At 34.8% G+C, this 24,090-nt stretch overlaps 1 protein-coding gene across 2 annotated transcripts in view; it reads left to right on the top strand.

Annotated features, from left to right (window-relative positions):
* The window catches only part of LOC125662664 (multiple epidermal growth factor-like domains protein 10), a 57,475-nt gene extending 38,984 nt beyond the window's left edge, over nucleotides 1–18,491 (top strand). Inside the window, exons 11-17 of one of the 2 annotated variants that reach the window (XM_056146542.1) lie at nucleotides 390–524; nucleotides 940–1,074; nucleotides 8,626–8,760; nucleotides 12,361–12,492; nucleotides 15,807–15,921; nucleotides 17,061–17,200; nucleotides 18,101–18,491. In XM_056146542.1, coding sequence (XP_056002517.1) covers nucleotides 390–524; nucleotides 940–1,074; nucleotides 8,626–8,760; nucleotides 12,361–12,492; nucleotides 15,807–15,921; nucleotides 17,061–17,160 — 752 coding nt within the window. In that variant the 3' untranslated portion in view covers nucleotides 17,161–17,200; nucleotides 18,101–18,491. Of the gene's footprint in view, nucleotides 1–389; nucleotides 525–939; nucleotides 1,075–8,625; nucleotides 8,761–12,360; nucleotides 12,493–15,806; nucleotides 15,922–17,060; nucleotides 17,201–18,097 lie in introns of both variants that reach the window. The other variant, XM_056146541.1, reaches the window with a different exon arrangement.
* The last annotated feature ends 5,599 nt before the right edge of the window (nucleotides 18,492–24,090 follow it).

Here is a 24,090-nt window from a genome sequence, read left to right on the forward strand (position 1 = left end):
CAATTAATGAAGACTTTGAAAAAGACTATGAATAAATCTAATCAACCACTTGTCTCATTTTACAATTGAAGCTACGGAGGTGATACTTATGCTGATTTCAGAATTAATCACTTAAGATTATTGATACAATTACACTACTTTTGATTTGACAGTTGTGTATATTATACAAGCTATTAGGGAAGTATATATGATATAACAAATATAACAATAATATGGCCATATCTGACAATTGAAATTTTCACGAGTTTGCAAATCTAGTGAACAGTAGAACAAATGATTCGTTAAAATTAGAAAGATAAATTTAATGAATTGTAGCTTATCCTAATTCATTGGGGTAAAGAAAGGTGATTAAAAATTCTGAAGTTTATATCATTTCTATCCTTCAACAGAATGTGTACATGGATTTTATGGAACTAACTGTGATGAAAGTTGTGATCACTGTGAAAATGGAACTCACTGTAACAAAACTACGAAAGTGTGTATTTCTGGTTGTGAGGAACCTTGGAGCGGACCACTGTGTGATGGTATAGTGCTGTCAATGATGCTTACAAATCAGGATACTGTAAAACATGTCAATAATATTTTTTATCATCGACATATATAGCTAACCACACATTCCAAGAGAAAAGTCTAGGATGAAAAGAAATATCAAAGAGAAAGGAGTATGGAATACAAATGTTGTCCTCTTTTAAGTTGTGTATGTTATGGATTGATCTCCAAAACTCTGGATTCGAAATCATACTGAAAGGGATATAAATACAGATTGTATCTATCAAACAAAAAAAAAATCTGATAAACTCAATGCTAGCAGAATTGTAAGCCCTGCACAAGCTATTGCGTAAACTTCAAAAGTATATATCGTTGCGTACATTTTTGTGGTTTCAGGATTTTAATGTTTGTCCGTGTATTATTAACTAGTAACAATTCTACATTTCATAGTTTGTAAAGATGGGTTCTATGGCCTAAACTGTTCACACGAATGTGGAAAATGTAAACTTAACACAACCTGCCATAACGTAACAGGTGTGTGCCAAGATGGCTGCCAGGAAAAATGGAACGGATCCAGATGTGAAGGTATGTTCAAAACGTACACAATTATCACGTAGCATGCATAAATGTTTTAATAAATGTTTGAAAACATAAGATCAGCACATCCTCGAATTCCTTTTCTAAATAATTCTTGCTTTTATATTTAAAAAATGTGGAAAACTACTGATATTGATTTTCATACATTGAAATAATTAAATTTTATGTGTAGGCCTAACGCGTAATTTTATTCCCTAAGCGCTCTTGGGAAATGTTTTAACATGTCAATGTATGGGATCAGGCCAGGATGGTGCTACCAGGTAATAGACTTTTTAGCTCACCTGAGCTGAAAGCTCAAGTGAGCTATTCTGATCGCCTGTTGTCCATTGTCTGTCCGTCTGTCTGTAAACATTTTACATTTTCGACTTCTTCTCCAGAAGCACTGGGTCAATTTCAACCAAACTTAACCACAAGCATCCTTGGGTAAAGGGCTTTCAAATTTGTTCAAATAAAGGGCCACGTTCCTTTCAAAGGGGAGATAATCGCAAAAATACAAAAATAGGGTGGGGTCATTTAAAATTCTTCTTCTCAAGAACCACTGGGCCAGAAGAGCTGAAATTTACATAAAAGCTTCCTGACATAGTGTAGATTTAAATTTGTTCAAATCATGGCCCCCAGGGGTAAGATGGGGCCACAATACGGGATCAAAATTTTATATACAAATATATAGGGACAATCTTTAAAAATCTTTTTCTCAAGAACCACTGAGCCAGAAATAATAGCCCCCGGGTGTAGGATGGGGCAACAAGGGGGATCAAAATTTTGCATACAAATATAATGGGGAAATCTCTAAAAAATCTTCTCAAGTATCACTGAGCCAGAAAAGGTGATATTTACATGAAAGCTTTTTGACGTAGTGCAAATTCAAGTTCGTACAAATGATGCCCCCCCCGAGGATAGGATGGGACCACAAGGAGGGCCACAGCTGTACATATGAATATATACATGTAGGGAGAATAAGATATTTTATGTCAAACGATGCGCTGCTGAAGATTTTTAATACAATGATTTTTCTACATTTTACATATTGTTGTACTATATGGAGCAATCCAAGAAATGCTGAAAATGTGAAGAAGGTTTTTATATTGCAAAAACGAGCTGTAAGGGTAATTCTTAACATCAGAAATTTTGAAACACCATGTAAAACTCATACGGTACCAATTTTGATGCACCAGATGCGCATTTCGACAAATAATGTCTCTTCAGTGATGCTCAACCGAAATGTTTAAAATCCAAAATAACTATGAAGTTTTAGAGCTAAATATAGCCAAAAACAGCGTGCCCAAAAAGTGAAGCCAAATTCGTCCAAGGATAAGAGCTATGCATGAGGGAGATAACCCTTAATTTTGAAATGAATTTCTAAATTTTATAACAGCAATTAAATATACATCCGTATTTTCATGCTAGTAACGAAGTACCTAGCTACTGGGCTGTAGAGACCCTCGGGGACTAACAGTCCACCAGCAGAGGCCTCGGCCCAGGGGTCATAATGTAAAACTCATACGGTACCAATTTTAATGCACCAGATGCGCATTTCGACAAATAATGTCTCTTCAATGGTGCTCAACCGAAATGTTTAAAATCCAAAATAACTATGAAGTTTTAGAGCTAAATATAGCCAAAAACAGCGTGCCCAAAAAGTGAAGCCAAATTTGTCCAAGGATAAGAGCTAAGCATGAGGGAGATAATCCTTAATTTTGAAATAAATTTCTAAATTTTATAACAGAAATTAAATATACATCTGTATTTTCAAGCTAGTAACGAAGTATTTAGCTACTGGGCTGTAGAGACCCTCGGGGACTAACAGTCCACCAGCAGAGGCCCCGACGCAGGGGTCATAATGTAAAACTCATGCGGTACCAATTTTGATGCACCAGATGCGCATTTCGACAAATAATGTCTCTTCAGTGATGCTCAACCGAAATGTTTAAAATCCAAAATAACTATGAAGTTTTAGAGCTAAATATAGCCAAAAACAGCGTGCCCAAAAAGTGAAGCCAAATTCTAATGTCTAATGTCATGTTTACAGAACTTAACTGGTTGCCTCTATCAGATTACTTTGTCTATAGAAAAGTCATTTTAGTGTATAAAGTTTTACATGGTTCAATGCCAGATTATTTAAATGTTTTCAAATATGTATCACAAGTCAGTCAGAGGCAAACTAGAAATTCTAATTCAAATATATTGTATATACCCAGGGCAAAACTAGAATATTATAGAAGATCTTTCAGCATTTCAGAGAGCACAATGTGGAATGCCTTGAGTCAAAATATACGAAACTCAAAAAGTGTTGTGTGTTTTAAGAGAAATTATCTTAGAGATTATCACCATACTTTTTAAGCTTTATTTTGTTCTTATTTATCTTACATTCATAATTATTTCTTAAGTTTATACGTATTCTACTTCTTTTAATCTGTGTTTATTTTACTAATATATGTCTGTATGTATGTTATATGCAGGGCCATATTGAAAACTACCGTTATCGCTAAATATGTAATCCTGGATAAATAAAGGCTTTATTATTGTATGGAAAATCTTTAAAAATCTTCTTCTCAAGAACCACTTAGCCAGAAAAGCTGATGTTTACATGAAAGGTTCCTGACATAGTGCAGATTCAAGTTTGCAAAAAATCATGGCCTCTAGGGGTAGAATGGGGCCATAATAGGGACTAAGGTTTTACATGCAAATATATATGGAAAGTCTTCAGATGGGCCAAGGTAATTCAGGTGAGTTATGTGGCCCATGGGCCTCTTGTTTCCTTCTTTTTATTTTGTTGTTATCTTTATTTTGAATTTACATCTCACATCAGTTACGTTGTATGGTGTATGCATTCAAGGGAATAGAAAATGAACGAAAGTAAATATGCACAATAGCATGTAATTACAGATAAAAAAAAATTCACTGTCAAACAAAACATGCTTGACGCAAAAATAACCTGATAAAAATTCATTATACTCTCTGTATGCTGTCTGAATAATGATAATAATAACTAGACACGATCTCGTTGCGAGCAACGAATAAGTGTTCCGTGCGATATTGAGATGACCAAAATCCATTTTCTCAGATTCCTTTCCACGACCGGAGATTTTAAAAGACAATTTCGCTGAAAAGGAGGAGGGGTGTCGTAGAAAACAGTCCTGTGAAATTTGAACCACAGTGTCAATAACACTCTGGATCAAGGAAAAGCATGTTTATGATATCTTACATAACGAACATCCAAAGGTCAAGGCGTAGGGGTCACTGGAAAAAAAATGTGCACGTGGGACTCTTTTTTCCAATTAGGTTGTAATTTTTCCACCTTTCCGACCTTCCCCTTTTTCTGTTACCTACTATTGAGTTTTGTCTTTCTTTTGATGCCTGGATTGTGTGTGTGTATTTAGCAGAACCTATACTGGTCCAATTTCGAAAGGAATGTAAATCGGCAAAGTGTTAAATGCTTGTTGCGTTTTTGAAGATCTATCTATAGAATTGGAGAGAATAGAAGCAGACCTTTGTAATTTTAACAAATGGAATGAAATTATTCACTATTAAATTAATGCAATTTCCAGATTTTGAACTGGACATTTCAGCCAGTGTTTGTTACAAAAGAGCACGGCTTGAATAAAGATGGAGAAACCTAAGTTTTAATGAAATATGGGTGCATTAAATAGATAGAAATTCTACAAGATTTTTCATTGTGACTCTATTCGTAAAAAGATGGCCACCAAAAATGGAGTTTCTCTTTTTTTGTCTGTTATGAGCACTTTCTCTCCTATTTTCAAGGAAATTAGACTAAAACCAATTGATTATGTTCGCAACACATGATTTGTTGAAAAAATAAATCACGACTGAATTAAAACCAATTCAGTGAATTCGACATATTGCGCATTCTTTTTTGCTCCAATTTGTATCGAAAGTATATCGCATCAAAATGTTGTGCTAAATAGAAGTTTATTTACTTATACTGAATCTATATAAAGCTAAATACATCAAACAACACTTGTTTTCTAAACAAAACATAGGAAAATGTATTTTGACGTTTAATCCCATCAGCTCTTTGTTTAAGGGACTGGTCGCTAAAACTTGATATGGTCGAGTAGGTCTCGTCATTATCTACAACCTTTATTCGATAACGTTTAAGAAAATGTTTTAGTTTTCAAGATGCAAGGTGAAGATAACGAACAGCGATCAATCTCATAATAGAAAGGATATTCAGTTTTACGGATCACCCCCTGAATTCCTTAGAAAGGAACTTAAGACAACATTTAAGGATGGCATATTGTTTAGAGTCACATTCTGACTAGTTTACATTGTATAACGCTTTACAAAATATTTTTCATTTGAGAGATAAAAGGCATTTTCGTACATTATTCCCTTTAAAATCCCTTATTATGTAATCAATGTAAATTTCCTTGACATTAGCAATTGCAAAATGTCAAAACAAATAACTACGCTATAATTTTGCTCAACAAATCCTCTATTTAGAAAATACTTTTGACCCCTCTCGGGCCTTTATTTGAGGGACTGGTCCCTAAAATTTGACATCGTCGAAAAGGCCGTCAGACTCTCGACCGAAAGGCCGTGGGTTCGAGTCCTGGCCGCGGCAGGGCTGACGTTGTGTCCTTGGGAAAGGCACTTTACATGAATTTCCTCACTCCACCCAAGTGTAAAAGGGGTACCTGGCTATAGACAGTGAAAGATATTGTTAGAATGTTAGTGCTCTAGCGCTTGTAATGGCAGCTTGCACTGTATGCTTCCTAGGAGGCTGAGAAAGTTCTAGATTGATATAAGGTCTGCCGGGGTAATAATGTACATTACATTTGTAAAGCACCTTTGAGCGTACATAGTGTATGAAAAGGGTGCTATATAAATATGGTATTATTATTATTATTATTATTATCTACAAGTTTTGTTGTGTAGGATTTGTCAAAGTATTTCTGCATAAAGAGATATTAAAGAAAATGTGTCAAAAAATGCCAAACAAAATGTGACTTTTTTCGGGTCCTAGCGAGCTCTTACATTTTTTGCTTTAATCAAATTCGAATGCTGCTATGCACAACTATGAAGTCTCTTCTATAGTGGCTAAAAAATTAAAGTTGATATCTTCAATAGTTTCTGAGAACACTCCCGGACAAACTGACCCGCAAAATTTCATTAAAATATCAACATCTTACGTAATAATTGACGTGGAGAAAATCAAAACAAAGTATCGAGTTTAAGTAAATATCTATCATTCCAGAAAAATTGACGAAAATGGGTCAACGCATATCCGAGAAATTGTGTGTACAAAATTTGTAAGAAAAAAAAAAATAATAGAGGAAAAAAATTGAGAATAACAATACGGTCTTCCGTATTAAAACATTTAACCAGATAATACCTCGTCACATTGTTTATATTTTACTGTGTACATGTGTGAGATTTAATTGGTGACAATGCTGCATGCAATGGTAAATTTTAATAATAAGTTTTTTTTTTTTTAAATGATAAAATCAGAAAGTTCAAATCGTTACATTTTCTGATATTTAAAGACCCGATTTTAAGTTAACATCCCCAAATTTCATCTGTATCCTAATCAATGGTAGGCCGCCTGTCAATCAAACTTTTAACAATAGATATCGGGTAGGGTGACATCTCTAGAGACTGTGGGCTGAAGGGGCCCCAGAGAGGTGTTTTAATAAGAATAACAGCCAATACTCACCAGCATTCTTTAGATCTTGAGGAAGCCCAGTATACCTGAGTTTTGATAGCATGGACCTGTCCACAAGTGCTAGCCTATTTTCTTGTAATTAAAATTTTTAAAAAGACCCCTGAACAATGTAATTTTGATATAATTGTATTTTCTCTTCTATATATATATGTGTTATATATTACACAATCAGAAATCAAACAATAGTTTGCACCGTTAATTTCTAAAATTTGTAATTCGTTGAAATAATTTATATTATCAATTCATGATACCTCTTTATAAAAGAAATTGTTCATTGAGTCAATCACTGAGAGTAAGAGAGAGAAAGAGGGGTTGGATGTAGACTATGTGTCAGCTACCATTGGGAATACAATCATTATACAATCAATATGACCACAGAAACTCTACAGACGGCCCTGAAACATGTCCTGTGTATATCAAAACTATACACAACCCCATGCTCTCTTGGCCAGGTGAATAAAAATGACCAGAGATGAGCTCCGCCACATCCAGTGATCCGTGAAGAAACCGTACGGTTAATTTTTTTTTGGGGGGGGGGGGGTCTTTAAAGCCTTGATGGTCATAAAAAAGTTCAGTCTTGTATTCCATATGTTTCAAGATCATCTATATAGCCTTATATTCTACAAATATACTACTACTATTGCATACAAACATTTTTATTACAAAACGAACGACCTGATGTCAGTTATTTAAAATGTCCGAAATTCACAGAGCCACGATCTTTCAATGGGCAAAAGAACTGTATTGGGAATTCTGTCGAAGATTTTGCCAGACAGTGAGTTAGATATGAAGAGGAAAAGCTTGAAACTTTGTCAGAATGTATAAAAGATATCAGAGGGATGTTAAGATTTTGTATTAGACACCTTACAAGAAAAATACATATCATATATCCTTCTGTGTGTATCATATACATGTATGTATGAGGAATATGTGCTGGCTCCAATTGGCAAAGCTTATAATAATATTGTCTTTGCTTGTAAGGCATATTTTGAGGTTAATCTCAGCATCGTAAATGATAAATTTTAGATTCAAAATATAAATTTGAAAAATTTGAAAAAATACAGCATAAAAAATCACACAATCAAAGTTGATAGATAAATGACACTATCTTTGTACGGAAAACCGCTCCCCACAAAGGGCTTTGACAATAACGCACGACTCGAAGGGTGTTAAAACAGAAACATATATTTTGCACGTTTTGATTATTTGAAGGGAGACAAGAGAGACTCGGCTATGTAAAACTTATACGGTACCAATTTAGATGCACCAGATGCGCTTTTCGACAAATAATGTCTCTTCAGTGATGCTCAACCGAAATGTTTGAAATCCGAAATAACAATGAAGTTTTAGAGCTATTATAGGCAAAAACAGTGTGCCAAAAAAGTGGAGTCAAATTCGTCTAAGGACAAGAGCTGTGCGTGATGGAGATCATCCTTAATTTTGAAATGAATTTCTATATTTTATCTCAACAATTAAATATACATCCGTATATTCAAGCTAGTAGCGAAGTACTTGGCTACTGGACTGTAGAGACCCTCGGGGACTAACAGTCCACCAACAGAGGCCTCGACCCAGGGGTCATAATGTAAAACTTATACGGTATGTATCATCAAAAATAGAAACATAATTATAAAGCGGCCACCTTTTAAAAAAAATTGCTGCCAGTGACCACGATACTTGATATAAATTTATGTAGATAAGCAGGATTATTTGTTTTGTAAACACCTGCTGTCTTCACCTCACCAGAACTGGGTTAGTGATGTGGTCCATGGGCCTCTTGTTATATTTCAAATAAACATTCGTCCTAATTAATACTAAACAAATGGTCAAATTATAACCACATTTTTCTTTAGAATGCGTGGACGGATTGTATGGCAAGGCCTGTGAAATTACATGTGGATTGTGTAAAATCGGAGATTCCTGTGACAAAGAAAATGGTTCTTGTCCATCTGGATGCCAGACTCACTTTAGCGGACTCCGTTGTGATGGTAATGTTTATGTGATAACAAAATTCATGTTTTATATTGTAATGTAGAACTCATTTCCTGCTTTTTACAAATATATTGACAGGGGATGCTTACTCCTCCTAGGCACCTGATCCCACCTCTTATGTGTCCAGGGGTCCGTGTTTGCCCAACTATCTATTTTGTATTGCCTATAGGATTTATGAGATTGATCACTGTTCGTTATATTCACCTTTATAGAAGTTATGAGATTGATCACTGTTCGTTTTCACCTTTATAGGAGTTATGGGATTGATCACTGTTTGCTATCTTCACCTTTCATAGTTGTAGTGCTTTTTCTTACATGTAATTTGTGAGGGATTCATTTTCTCATATTGGACGTATTGAAATGTGATATTTCGAATGCAACAGCTATGCATTACATGTATTCTTTTGACACACGAAAGTGGGTGTCGCTGTTTTGTTTTTGTCAAGGCCAAACGCTTTTCATTCCAAAGGATCTCAAAGGACACGTGCGTTTAGGGCCAAATTCGGCCCCGTGTTCAAATTAAAAAATATCCCTCAAAGTTCTTTAATAAGGTATATGTTCTTATAAAATGACTATCATATGTCCGCAAGAAGCTTCATTTTCATATAATGCATACGTAAATACAGTATAGTTTATGATAACGTTGTGCCATTTTGACGTTACGTTATGCGACGTCATGAACAACAAGGCTGTGTCTTATTATTTTGGCAAAAATAAAAATGCACTGATACGGCACGGTATGTAATAACGAGAGGGTAGATACAATATTTTTTGGTACATAGCGTCGTTATTCGTGCAACGCTTTGCAACCAATTGTTACGTACCGTGCGAACACTGCACCTTTTTTAGGTCGAGATTGAGAGATATAAACACGACATCTAGGTGGCAATATAATATTGCTACCTAAATATGGGAAGTTGACGATGAAGAAGCTGAAATCATCCCGTTTGTCATTAAGTTGAGTTGTTGGTTTGCCATTAATATCTATTTCTAATAAAGTATTTAAGTATGAAGCAGAAATGGACGACTCTGTGGAGTCCTTTATTTCCAGTTCACATGGATATATCGAATCGAAATATGAATGACAAATATTTTGATTAATAGATAATACGTCGTCGATATATCTAAATGTAGAATTGAAGGCCGTAGCAACATATTTTTCTTCTCACGTAGAAGTTTATGAATAAATTCTTCATAAGAATATAAAAATAAGCTAGCTAAACAAAGGAGCACAATTCGTGCCCACAGAAATTTCAAAGGACTGCTGGTAGACCTGATCACCAAAGACCACGAAGATATTGTCAATGAGGAACTCTGGCATATTCTTTTTTTTATTTCAGCTTCATATTAGTTCAATTAAAACAATCCCATTTCTACATTATTTTCATAAAATTATCTCAAGTCAATATAAACTGTCCCACTTTTGCTATATTAATGACACAAATGTCTGAAGTTTCTGTTCTCATTTTTATTTATTTTTTCCAGAACAAGCACATATATTATACGACTGTAAAAACGTACATCGCAATAAAGATTTTTGTTCCACTCTTACAAGGATTTACAAGGAAAGCAGGTGCTTAGAGTTCATATTAAAATTTTAGCCATATCATGTTTCTGCAATTGTTGGCCAAAGTTTTAAAAAATGTAAATGTCCTCATATTTTGTAATAAATGTTTTAGATTTCATATTCCATATCCCCGTGAGCTCGAAATTAAGGACACCACAGAGTCGTCCATTTCTGCCTCATACTTAGATATTTTATTGAAAATAGACATTAACGGGAAACTGACAACTCAACTGTATGACAAACGGGATGATTTCATCTTCTCCATCGTCAACTTCCCATATTTATGTAGCAACATTCCATTATCACCTGCATATGGTGTTTATATAGCTCAACTGATTCGATATACAAGGGCTTGTTCTACGTATAGTCAGTTTTTAAATCGAGATAAGCGACTGAAAAACAAGTTGATGGCACAGGAGTTTCAACAGTCTCGAATCGAAGTCAGTATTTCGCAAATTCTATGGTCGTTATAACGATCTAGTTCGTCAATACGACCTATCATTGGGTCAAATGCTGTCTGACGTGTTTCATACCGATTGTTAAGTCGTTCTTGGCACATTAATTTTGACTGAGGATAACTTCGTTTACCTGATCGGGATCTAGGGCTCACGGCGGGTGTGACCTGTCAACAGGGGATACTTACTCCTCCTAGGCACCTGATCCCACCTCTGGTGTGTCCAAGGGTCCGTGTTTGCTAAACTATCTATTCTGCATTGCTTATAGGAATTATGAGATTGATCACTGTTCGTTATCTTCACCTTGCATCTAGATTGTTTTATCATAAGAATTCCCTTAAACATGTTGAATGTATTTACAGTTTTGTTTTTCTGAAGATATACGTTTTAAAAGAGCATGGACATTCATCCTCTTTATACTCTGAACTATAATGCCAATCTCTTGTCACTCGAGCAACCTACAGCGTACTTCATTGATAAGCCGCACCAGAGTTGTTCAGAGTTGTTGATAGGTGAATTTCAAAACGAAAAATAATTCTAAACCAAGCATTTTTTCTTTAATCTGTTAAATACCCACCCACTCCAAACTAACCAGCCAAATTACTTGCAAGTTAAACTCGCCATTTGGTGCAAATATCCTATAAAACCCGGTCTGATAAGTTGTTTACAATCACCTTCATTATCACGTGAGGAAATCTGAAAGAAATATGTTGATAATAAACGTACTTTCGATCCCGATCCATATTTCTCGCATTTACATCTACAGACATATCATTATGGGATGTAAACACATAAAGAAGATAATGTTATCTATAGATAAATGTTATAATTACTAGAACATGACAGAAAACTGCACATTTTGAATAGTTTTCAAGTAAAAGAAAACTTAAGAACATGAAAATATGTTATTTTCCCGCCATTTTTCACGATCTTCATAAAAAAAAATTCGAGTAAGTAAAACTTTTACAAAAATATTGATTAAGAATTAATCAATAGCATGTCCTTTATTAATATAATTATGAATTTTTTTTGAAAGTGTTTGCTGTTTCGAGGAAAATGGGGTTAAAGTTGGAATGTTTTTCCTCTAGAAAAGCCTTCCGTTAACTACAGCAATGGTTACCATGGTAACACACAACAAATACTCATTGTGACAACAGAAATTTGTAGACGGCAGTTTTCTTCTTTATTTTATATAAGCTATTTAAAAATGTATGATCTTGTCATTTAACAAAATCTTTCAGAATATATAGCATTTTATGAGTCGTTTTTTGTTGTTGTCAAAACATGGGTGCTCTATATTTAGTAACACAATGGTCGACTTATCACCCTCTGCCTGATTTTATGTGGAACTGTACTTAGATATTCATTACAATCTAACATTGTTATGTGGTTTTTAACAGTCACTTGTCTTTTTTCTTTTCCTACCAAAGTGTAATCGATGTTGGATGACAGACACTTACGGAAGATCTTACCCCCTCCCCCTAATTATTTGAATTTGATTTTCATTCTACATCGATCTCACCCCTAAAACACATGTACCAGATGCTTTAATACAATGTTGTTGTTGTTTTTAGCTTGTGAGATTGGATATTATGGAGAGAACTGTACGGAAAGATGTGGAAGTTGTGCAGGAAAAGTATGCAACAGACTTAGCGGGCAATGTCTTGGTGGATGCCAGAATACATTTACAGGGATGAAATGTGATAGTATGTATGATATGATGTATTTCAATATTTAATAATCCTGAAATGGGTAGGGTGGAGAGATGTGAAGAGATGTCACTAGTTATATACATATTTACTATCTCAAATGGCGACTTGTCGTAAATACATCATGTTTGTTAGTATCTCCTGCTACAGGACTTGTTTTGTGTATTTTTTTTTTTTTTTTTTTTTTTTGCAAGTGTATATCAAATATTAAGTGGAAATGTGTATGCTGTAGCACTCCGTTTTTAAACACTGTTGATTGAATCCTCCTCTCAGTGAGATTAATCATTGGCTAAATATTACTCACACCATCATCAGGGGAGTATCTAAGACCGGCACTTATATTATCAGTGAAATTGAGATGATTAACATGTAAATATTTTTATTATATACTTTCAATTTCATCTCTTCTGTTTTTAAAAGTTTGCGGGCAGATATCACACAATATGTGTCTGGAAACATTCCGGTTCGCACACAATATGTCACAATCAATACTAAGCAAATTACTACGTCGTTAATTTTCAATTTTTTCGTGCTTTTCATCTTTTACTCAGTTAAACCAATAAAGAAATTGTTAAAAATAAATTATTGCTAGTTTCTAAATGAAATTGAAAGTATATAATAAAAAAGATTATAAACTTTGTATGGAAAAATATGACGACCTCTTTTTTTGTCGCGGACGCGCCACAAAACTCGGTCGTCATATTTTCCCATACAAAGTCTATAACCTATAAATATCTGATATTTATGTATTTGTGAACCTCAAGATGAAACATATTCAGGAGTAAGCGAAATTTTGTAAATTCCTATGGTGGACTATTTCTATTTGATAAACTCTTCAAAATGATACCATTTGTTGAGTGTGGCGGAAAACACCAATCAATCAATCAATATGATACCATCGCCCCCTGTTTATAATGTATACGTCTCTCTGATACACGAGAGGATGTTCTGCATATAATCAATTCTTATTCTATTTCTATTTGATGAACTCTTCAAAATGATATCATCGCCTCCTGTAGATAATGTTTACGTCTCACTGACACGCTAGAGCATGATCTGCATATAATCAATTCTTAAACCGAGGCAGGCTACTGACAAAACAGTTCATGTTACGGGAGTTTCAAAGTCAACATTTCGCAAATTCTATGGTCGTTTTAATGATCAAATTTGCAAATAGAAGCTTTCGTTAGGTGGAATGCTGTTTGATGTGTTTCAAAACAATTGTTAGGCCGTTCTTTACATACTGATTTTGACTATGGATTACTACGTTTACCTGAGATTAGGCTCATGGTGAATCTAACTGGTTAACAGGGTATGTTTTCTCCTAACCACGTGATCCCACACTGTTTATTTGTATTCATTATCTTCACTTGCTATTTGAAGTACAGATAAAGATATGAATTCTTTTATTTTTTAATTTTTGGAATTTTAACTTTACAATGTATATTATTTTTTCAATATTTGGTGGAATTTTAAGTTGACAATGTATTTATTTCACGTCGATTAAAAAAGAACTCAGGTATTTCAGAAATGAATTATTTGTTGTATTTATTATCCTTTTTTTTTTTTTTTTTTTTTTTAGGTGTAGTCTCTTAACTGCAACGATGTGTACTTACAAATTGAAAAGTACATCTTTCAAAAATTATAATTCTTTGCTTATCTTTACATTTTTGAAACTTTTTTTGATGTACGCATTTTTCATTTATATCTTAAATCCCCCATCTTGTTCTTTGAGTAAGTAGCGATTAATGGAACAGCATGGAAAGCAAACTGTGATGTCATAAAAATGTGAAATGTTGAAAAAATGTAATAGTCCGATTCCTGAATTGATTTTCAATTACATATTTACAATTACATATATCCTAGGCATATGACCCCACCTCTGGTCTCTCCAGGGGTCCGTGTTTGCTCAACTATGTATTTTGTTATGAGATTGATCACTCACTGTTCGTTATCTTCACCTTTAATATCATAAACATCAACTTTCTAACAAAGTTGTTCAATCTGAACAGGGTTTAAACAGTCAATAACTTTTCAAATCTATTTTATTGTAAATAGCTAAAGTATTATCACTGTATGTGTGCTAGTCGGCCATGTTGTCACTTCGAGAAATTGAAACTACAATTACTGGGGAAACAAAATCTAAAAAAAAAATCCGGCAGTTAGGTTAATTTGTTTTGTTTGTTTGGTCATACAACTGTAAATAACCACATCAGTGGTAAGATCAACTTCTCTAGCATCGAATGAGGTACACTTGTGTTGTCTGAGACGGGAATGTACAACGAAGCTTTGTTTTCATTCTTCACACGTGTGGCCGTGCATAGGAACTGGGAATTCTGTCTGTATTGCTAACTGTAGGGGTCAATACCAAACCACCCCCTGGTAAGGGGTAATGATATTTTTATTAGGAGGTGTAATCGGTCGACAGGGGATGCTTATCCCTCCTAGGGACCTGATCCCACCTCTGGTATGTCCAGGGGCCGTGTTTGCCCAACTATTTATTTTGTATTGCTTATATGAGTTATGAGATTGATCACTGTTCGTTATCTTCACAATTCATGATATAGACCCCTACTATTATTTTTACAAAATCACCGGTTCCTGTTGGCCGAAATGCTAGATGCAGACGACAAGCTCGACAGTGGCCATACGCCTAACAGATTTATGGGGATTTGGTCTTTGCGTTATAAGCAAATATCCTTTAAAACCCTTTAATACATTTTATCACAGTATTAAAGATTAAATATAAATTTTATGACGTAAATTAACATGCAACTTCTGGTTCAGATATTGCCACGGGGGAAAAATAGTAGTTGAAGAAAACTCACATGTGCGATCATCGTATCCTCTCTCTATCAAACGCGGATCGCAAGGGTGAGAAGCAATTGCGCTAACCGCTCTTCTACCTGAAACACCGTAAGATGGCAGTTGTGAAACATGATGTTTACATATTTTTGGGGAGACCTTTGTACCAGGGTGTTGCATTACGTCATATACAAGATATAGGGAATTTAACAAGGAAAAACTGAAGTTCCAATGAATATCGTACACGCCAAATATTTAACCATGGTGGGCTAGCTGTACTGTTACAACGCACTTTGAAAAAAGTGTGTAATTTTTTTTTTCAAAGTGCGATGCCACACTGCACTTCAAATGAATAGGAGGCGACTTTTTTTTTGGTTTTAAACATATTTTATAGATGGAATCAAAATGATTGGGAATAAGTTCTAACATCTTACTAGTCCAGATTTTCCTAATGTCTTGTACAAACAATCACAAAAATAGAGATTTCCATGTTCCTGTCATTTCAGAATCATTTGAGTACTTGAAAGTTGAAACGGTTTCCGGGTCAATCAGTGGAGTCATAGTTGCTGCAGTGATTATCGTTATTGCTGTAGTGATATTCATAGCCTATACGTATTTCAGGTATTGTTTTTTATCATTTATACATAATTTGGGTTATATGTAGAAGTACATTCAGCTCATTACACACACACCTTGATACTTAATATCTAACTAATAAACAAAGTCATATTGCTATTGGAATTGGGTGTCCGTCGTCGATTGAAGTGCGTTAGCAGTTGAACATTTTCAACTTCTTGAAAACTATCATTCCATTTTTTTTTCAAAGTTGGCATGAAGCATCTTTGGAACGGGGGGGGGGGGGGGGTTAAATGTAAATTTCAGGAGTCCTGCATCTCTGGGGCCTTAGGGGCGGGGCAAAAACTGCCCAAAATTGACAAATTTTCAAAAATCTTCTCAAGAACCGCCTATGTATAAGATAAGCTATATGCATAGTGATGTAGAGCAGGAAGGCCTCTACCAAAATTGTAAATTTCATGATCCCAGGGGTAGGGGTACTGACCCGAGGGCGGAGCCATCTTGGTATATAGTGTGTATGTGTGAAACACTTAAATAACATCTTGTTTAGTGTTATTGATACTGAATTGAAACTAAATGGATATTTAGAAAGAGCAGGTGGTCTTTTACCAAACTTTTATATCTGATGATCCCCAGAGTAGGGTGTCTGACCACAGATTGGGGCCAAACTTAGTATATAATATTTATGTGTATGTTTGCTGATACTGTATAAAATCTAAATGCATGCTTTGGAATAGCAGAAAAGGATGTACAAAAAGTGGTGAATTACACAACCCAGGGTTTTGACTTTAGGATGGGTCCAAATTAGTCCTATCTTTTGATGTTTTAATATCGATACACCTATTATATTATGTAAAGCCTTTCAACAGTGTATGCACTTTTGAGGGCAATGAATTTTAAGAACACACTTTGTTTTATACTGTTACTAAACATTAGAATTTAGCTTAGATATTCAGAACAGGAATTTTTTTTCTCTAGATTTCATAGCCCTTGGGCGTAGTGATACTTTTTCACTTGTACTCAGGTGACCGACAAGGCCTGTGGGTCTCTTGTATTTTGAAAATTTAACAGTTATGCAGAGTTAAGCGCTCTAATTATAACAGACGTTCTAGAACAATTTATTTGATACCAATTTTCATGTGGTGAATTTTCTTTTTATAAAAATCCAAATTATGATGTTTAAGTCGAAGACGAGCGGAACTTTATGATCCCAGCAGAAGATACGAAGAAAATACCGAACCATATACTACACCATACCATGCAGAAACACGTGCTGTGGAATAAATAGAGACATAAACTTAATGAGCAAACAGTCAAATAAAAGGTATGTCAAACTTTGCCTGGATAATGTACATGTAAACGTCGTCGATCATGTTGACGGGTCTATATGATTACTTTTCTTTTGCGTAGAGTGATCATCCGTGTTAATCTTAACGTATAGTTGGACATCAAAATGTGTTTGTACTTAGAAATTCTTGTCATTTTAGAGAAAAAATTTCATTACTTTCAAAGCACACCACCAAATCCCGGGAAAATGCTGTCTGTCCACACCAGTTATGTACCCTTAAGGGTCTTACTACAATGAATGCCTGCAATCATAACTTCTAAGTCGATAAATTCAAGGTGTCATAGAAAGGAAAACAGAATAAAAGCTCACATTTCATGCTTAGAGATAAACTCATAACAAAACAATGTATATTCATGATAATAATGTAAATGAAAGGTGAAGATAACGAACAGTGATCAATCTCATATCTCCTATAAGCAATACGAATTAGACAGTTGGGTAAACACGGACCCCTGGACACTCCAGAGTTAGGATCACGTGCCTAGGATGAGCAAGGATCCCCTGTCGACCGGTCACACCCGCTGTGAACCCTATATCCTGATCAGGTAAACGGAGTTCTTCGTAGTGAAAATCAGTGTACCAAGAACGACCTAACAATCGGTATGAAACACGTCAAACAGCATTTGACCCATTGATAGGTTGTATTGACGAACTAGATCGTTATAACGACCATAGAATTTGCAAAATGTTGACTTCAATCGAGACTGTTGAAACCCCTGTACCATCAACTTGTTTGTCAGTAGCTTGCCTCAATTTCAAAACTGACCATACGCAGAACAATGTATACCTTCATGACAATAATGTTCATGTATGACAATAATATATAAAGTGGTACTGTGTGCTTTCTTTCATATGCTAATGTTTTCGTTTCAGTAGGAAGAAGACAGGAAGTGCTACTAAATGGAGAACACCGGAAGAGTTACTAAATGGAGAACACCGGAAATGTAACTAAATAGAGAACACCGAAGTGTTACTAAATGGAGAACACCGGAAGTGCTACTAAAAGGAGAAGACCAGAATTGTTGCGAAATGGAGAAGACCAGAAGTGTTACTAAATGGAGAACACCGGAAGTGTAACTAAATGGAGAACACCGGAAGTGTAACTAAATGGAGAACACCGGAAGTGTAACTAAATGGAGAACACCGGAAGTGTAACCAAATGGCTCTCATTCTGCTTACTCTGAAGATATTTTTAGTAATCGCATCTTCAAAAATTAAAAAAGACATTTTTAACATGAACTATGGGAAAATATATTTCTATTTCACATTACTCGTTTTACTTTCGCATCCTTTGAACACATTTTCAAACAGGACTTGTGTGGAATTTATTGTAATCACGTCTAGGAAAAAAAAACCCAAACAAAAACACATTTTTATTATAAACTAGAGACATTTTCCCGATATTGATGCAAGGTGAAGATAACGAACAGTGATCAATCTCATAACTCCTACAAGCAATACAAAATAGATAGCTGGGCAAACACGGACCCCTGGACACACCAGAGGTGGGATCAGGTGCCTAGGAGGAGTAAGCATCCCCTGTTGACCGGTCACACCCGCCGTGAGCCCCATATCCTGATCAGGTAAACGGAGTTATCCGCAGTCAAAATCAGTGTGCCAAGAACGGCTTAACAATCGGTATGAAACACGTCAGACAGCATTTGACCCAATGCGAGGTTGTATTGACGAACTAGATCGTTATAACGACCATAGAATTTGCGAAATGCTGACTTCAATCGAGACTGTTGAAATCCCTGTACCATCAACTTGTTTGTCAGTAGCTTACCTCAATTTAAAAACTGACTATACCCAGAACAAGCTCTTGCATATCGAATCAGTTGAGATATATAAACACCATATGCAGGTGATAATGGAATATTGCTACATAAATGTGGGAAGTTGACGATGGAAAAGCTGAAATCATCCCGTTTGTCATACAGTTGAGTTGTTAGTTTGCCGTTAATGTCTACTTACAATAAAATATCTAAGTATGAAGCAGAAGTGGACGACTCTGTGGTGTCCTTTATTTCCACCTCACAGGGATATATCAAATCGACATATGAATGAAAGCTATCATTGTTAATAGACAAAACGTCATCGATATATTTATAAGTCGAATTGAAGGTCACAGCGAGAGATTTTTTCTTCTCACGTAGAAGTTTTTGAATAAATTCTGCTTCATATGAATATAAAAACAGATCATTCTTTTCACTTTCGTACGATTTGAGCAAATTTTAAATAGGATTATATAAAGCAAATCGTGATGAAAATGTGTTCTTTGATATTTTCATTTGTATACTCATATATGTTGTACATAAAATATATAATCCAAGTGCCCTGGGTTAACTGCTAAAGACTTAAAAAAAAAAATTCAATTCAATTCGCCCGTTTTTACACTGTAAGTACTGTAAACCAAATTTTATTTTGAGGCTACTTTATTTCGCGATTCACCCTGTGGTAAACTGGTTTGTGGCAATTAATTTTGCGATTGAGTCTTTTTCGAGCCAATGAAAACATCCAAGGGGTTGTTCGCGAGAAGAAATATTTGCGATTATGAGGTTCTCGCGTATCTCAAATTATTCTGCCTTTTTTGGCCTCTCTCCTATTATTGTTGAGGCTGTAATAGATAGATAGATAGATATATAGATATGAAAATGATCGTATGAAATGTATACATGTATTGTAAAAAAAAACAAAAAAAAACACCTTGGGTTCAAAATTTGGATGAAATTAACCGCCCTTCTCTTCATTTACGTTATCCGACATGAGATAATACAGGTGTAATTTTAGTGAACCAAGGTTCAACTGAGGGTCAAAGATATCATAGACTGTACATGATATTGTATACGTATCTGCATATATATCACATTGTTATTGTAAGCTTATATATCACATTGTTGTTGTAAGCTTATATATCACATTGTTATTGTAAGCTTATATATCACATTGTTACTGTAAGCTTATATATCACATTGTTATTGTAAGCTCATATATATCACATTGTTATTGTAAGCTTATATATCACATTGTTATTGTAAGCTTATATATCACATTGTTATTGTAAGCTTATATATCACATTGTTATTGTAAACTTATATATCACATTGTTATTGTAAGCATATATATCACATTGTTATTGTAAGCTTATATATCACATTGTTATTGTAAGCTTATATATCACATTGTTATTGTAAGCTTATATATCACATTGTTATTGTAAGCTTATATATATCACATTGTTATTGTAAGCTTATATATTACATTGTTATTGTAAGCATATATATCACATTGTTATTGTAAGCTTATATATATCACATTGTTATTGTAAGCTTATATATCACATTGTTATTGTAAGCTTATATATCACATTGTTATTGTAAGCTTATATATCACATTGTTATTGTAAGCATATATATCACATTGTTATTGTAAGCTTATATATCACATTGTTATTGTAAGCTTATATATCACATTGTTATTGTAAGCTTATATATATCACATTGTTATTGTAAGCTTATATATCACATTGTTATTGTAAGCTTATATATCACATTGTTATTGTAAGCTTATATATCACATTGTTATTGTAAGCTTATATATCACATTGTTATTGTAAGCTTATATATCACATTGTTATTGTAAGCTTATATATCACATTGTTATTGTAAGCTTATATATTCAGATATCAATCGCAATGGTGGGCGGGACTGGTAGAGATATCAATCGCAATGGTGGGCAGGACTGGTAGAGATATCAATCGCAATGGTGGGCGGGACTGGTAGAGATATCAATCGCAATGGTGGGCGGGACTGGTAGAGATATTCATCGTAATGGTGGACGGGACTGGTAGAGATATTCATCGTAATGGTGGGCGGGACTGGTAGAGATATTCATCGTAATGGTGGGCGGGACTGGTAGAGATATCAATCGTAATGGTGGACGAGACTTGTAGAGATATCAATCTTAATGGTGGGTGGGACTGGTAGAGATATCAATCTTAATGGTGGGTGGGACTGGTAGAGATATTAATCGTAATAATGAGCGGGACTGGTAGAGATCTCAATCTTAATAATGAGTGGGACTAGTAGAGATATCTATCTTAGTGGTAGGTGGGATTGGTAGAGATATCAATCTTAATGGTAAATGAGAGTGGTAAAATTAAAGGATACATTAATTCAATCGTAAGTACGAAACATAATTGGTGAAATGTAGGTAGAGGTGGGGGTCAAGGTAAATACTTGTTCTGATCATCAAAGAAGGAACTCTTGATATTTATTTTATATTTATTTGTATGTACCCTTCAAAGAAGAGAGAACACATGATCACTACATCTTCACAAGTCAAGGGTTATTGATTCGATACCTCGCACCAACCCTTGACATCAGTGACTATATAAAAGTTAGTCTCACTAGACGATTACGCAATCCACTATAAATAGAACATCCAATGAAATCACTGCATCTTATTATGGTATTCATGGATACAAATTATGTGATATCATACTGCTGTATTGATAAACACGCACAATTGTAATATTTACACCACTAATTACGTTTATTGATAGTAGATTAAGTTTGGAAACCTTTTGGCTTAAGACAATATTGCTTAAACGATTGAAATAGCCATAACTGTAAGTATCAATACACGTGTTTTTATTTGAATCTCTCCCTTTGCATTGTTATAAATAGACCTGCTTTCTCATTGGTTTCCACTCTTTTGTGGAAACAATCAGAACGAGCCCAACTTATTGGTAGTCACTGATGTCAAGGGTTAGTGCGAGGTAACGAATCAATATTCCTTGACTTGTGAAGATGATGATCAGTATGTAGGCCTATCTGTCAAAAGACAAAAATTTCCCTTAAATATCATAAACACACTTTGATTCACAACCACAGAGGGACGACCGTGATACATTATAAATAATAAACTTAATTAATTAATTAATTACATGTGAATAATAAACTTAATTACATGTGAATAATAAACTTAATTAATTACATGTGAATAATAAACTTAACTACTTAATTAATTACATATAAATACTGAATTTAATTAATTACATATAGAGAATAAGCTTAATTAATTAATTACATTATAAATGATAAACTTAATTAATTACATGTGAATAATAAACTTAACTACTTAATTAATTACATATAAATAACAAATTTAATTACATAATTAATTACATTATAAATAATAAACTTAATTACTTAATTCATTACATATAGATAATAAGCTTAATTAATTAATTACATTATAAATAATAAACTTATTTACTTAATTAATTACATATTTCTAAAATCATCATTATTACTTCATTCTATGAAGTAAGAAATTTCGTTCACTTTTTGAATGCTTTAAGCCTCTTCACGCCGGTTTATTGAATGGATGTTATTAGTGCGCCATGAAAATAGATCAGTGTAAAGACTCAAGGTAGATAATCCTATAGATGTACATCTACTTTCTAAACCAAAAGACATTTCGTGAAACTTTGTATTTAATACGGTCTAGGTCATATTTTGAAGAAACAAAAATGATTCAAGTATTTAGTTTGAATTTGACGGATTATATCAACTGCTGTGAATGCACAGTCCAAGAAAACTTAACATGGAAGAGGGTTAACTTTTGTCTCAGAAATATTGGGACAGACCTTGTAAATACCTTCGATTTACGATAAAAAAAAAAAAAAAAATATGCATGGAATCCGTTATTTTTTATATTATTTTTTTTTTTCATTTTATTTTTGTTGATATATTCAGTAGTAGTATCTTGCTTAACGTCTCGCTCGAGAATTTTTCACTCATATGGAGATTTCAAATTTAGGCCCATGCTCGGCGCTTACGGCCAATGAGCAGTGAAGGTTCTTTAGCGTGCCACACCTACTGTGACACGGGTCATCCGTTTTTAAGGTCATCTCCGAGGACCCGTGACATTCACACCTGATGCCGAGCATTTGCCGATGGAACTGTCACTACCTGTTTTAACGACTTCGGTCTGTTGCGGCCAGGATTCAAACCACGGCCTTTCGCATGCGGGGCGAACGCTCTAACCTCTCGGCCACCGCAGCGGTTTAATATATTCAAATGTAAGAATACAACGATTCCAAGCCTCAGCCGTGTGCATTTTTTTGCTCCGTAAATCAAACGTTATTATAAGGGGTGTATCTGTAGCTCTCTGATCTGTCCCAAAACATTCCCAGAGAGCTACAGATCTGCAGCTAATTCGCATCAGAGCGGCTTTTGAGGAACGAAACGGAGAGAAAATAATTATACACTGATTCTGAACGACATGACGTCGTGTGTTTCACCAAAGCGAAGGGGATCCGGATTAGAATAGGTCCTCAGTATCCCTTGCTTGTAGTAGAAGGCGACTAAATGGGGCGGTCCTTCGGTTGAGACCGCGAAAACCGAGGTCCCGTGTCACAGCAGGTGTGGCACGATTAAGACCCCTCCCTGTTCAATGGCCATAAGCATACGCCTAAATTTTGCAGCCCTTCACCGGCAATGGTGACGTCTCCATATGGGTAAAATCCCTCGAGGGGGACGTTAAACAATATTTAATCAATAATCGTCAAAGCGAAGGGAAATAACTTTTTATCTATAGATACAACCCGATGCTTTTTTGTTGTCATGAAAACACGAATGGAACCCGCATTGTTCTAACAATAATAACAAGAGGACCGTCTTCCACATCGTTCACCCGAGCTACACTTTCCAGTGTACATTTATAAACTCGTCATCCACATTGCTCACCCGAGCTACACTTTCCAGTGTACATTTATAAACTCGTCATCCACATTGCTCACCCGAGCTACACTTTCCAGTGTACATTTATAAACTCGTCATCCACATTGCTCACCTGAG

Source organism: Ostrea edulis, chromosome 8 (assembly GCF_947568905.1).
Source record: "Ostrea edulis chromosome 8, xbOstEdul1.1, whole genome shotgun sequence".
Classification (NCBI taxonomy): Eukaryota; Metazoa; Mollusca; class Bivalvia; order Ostreida; family Ostreidae; genus Ostrea; species Ostrea edulis.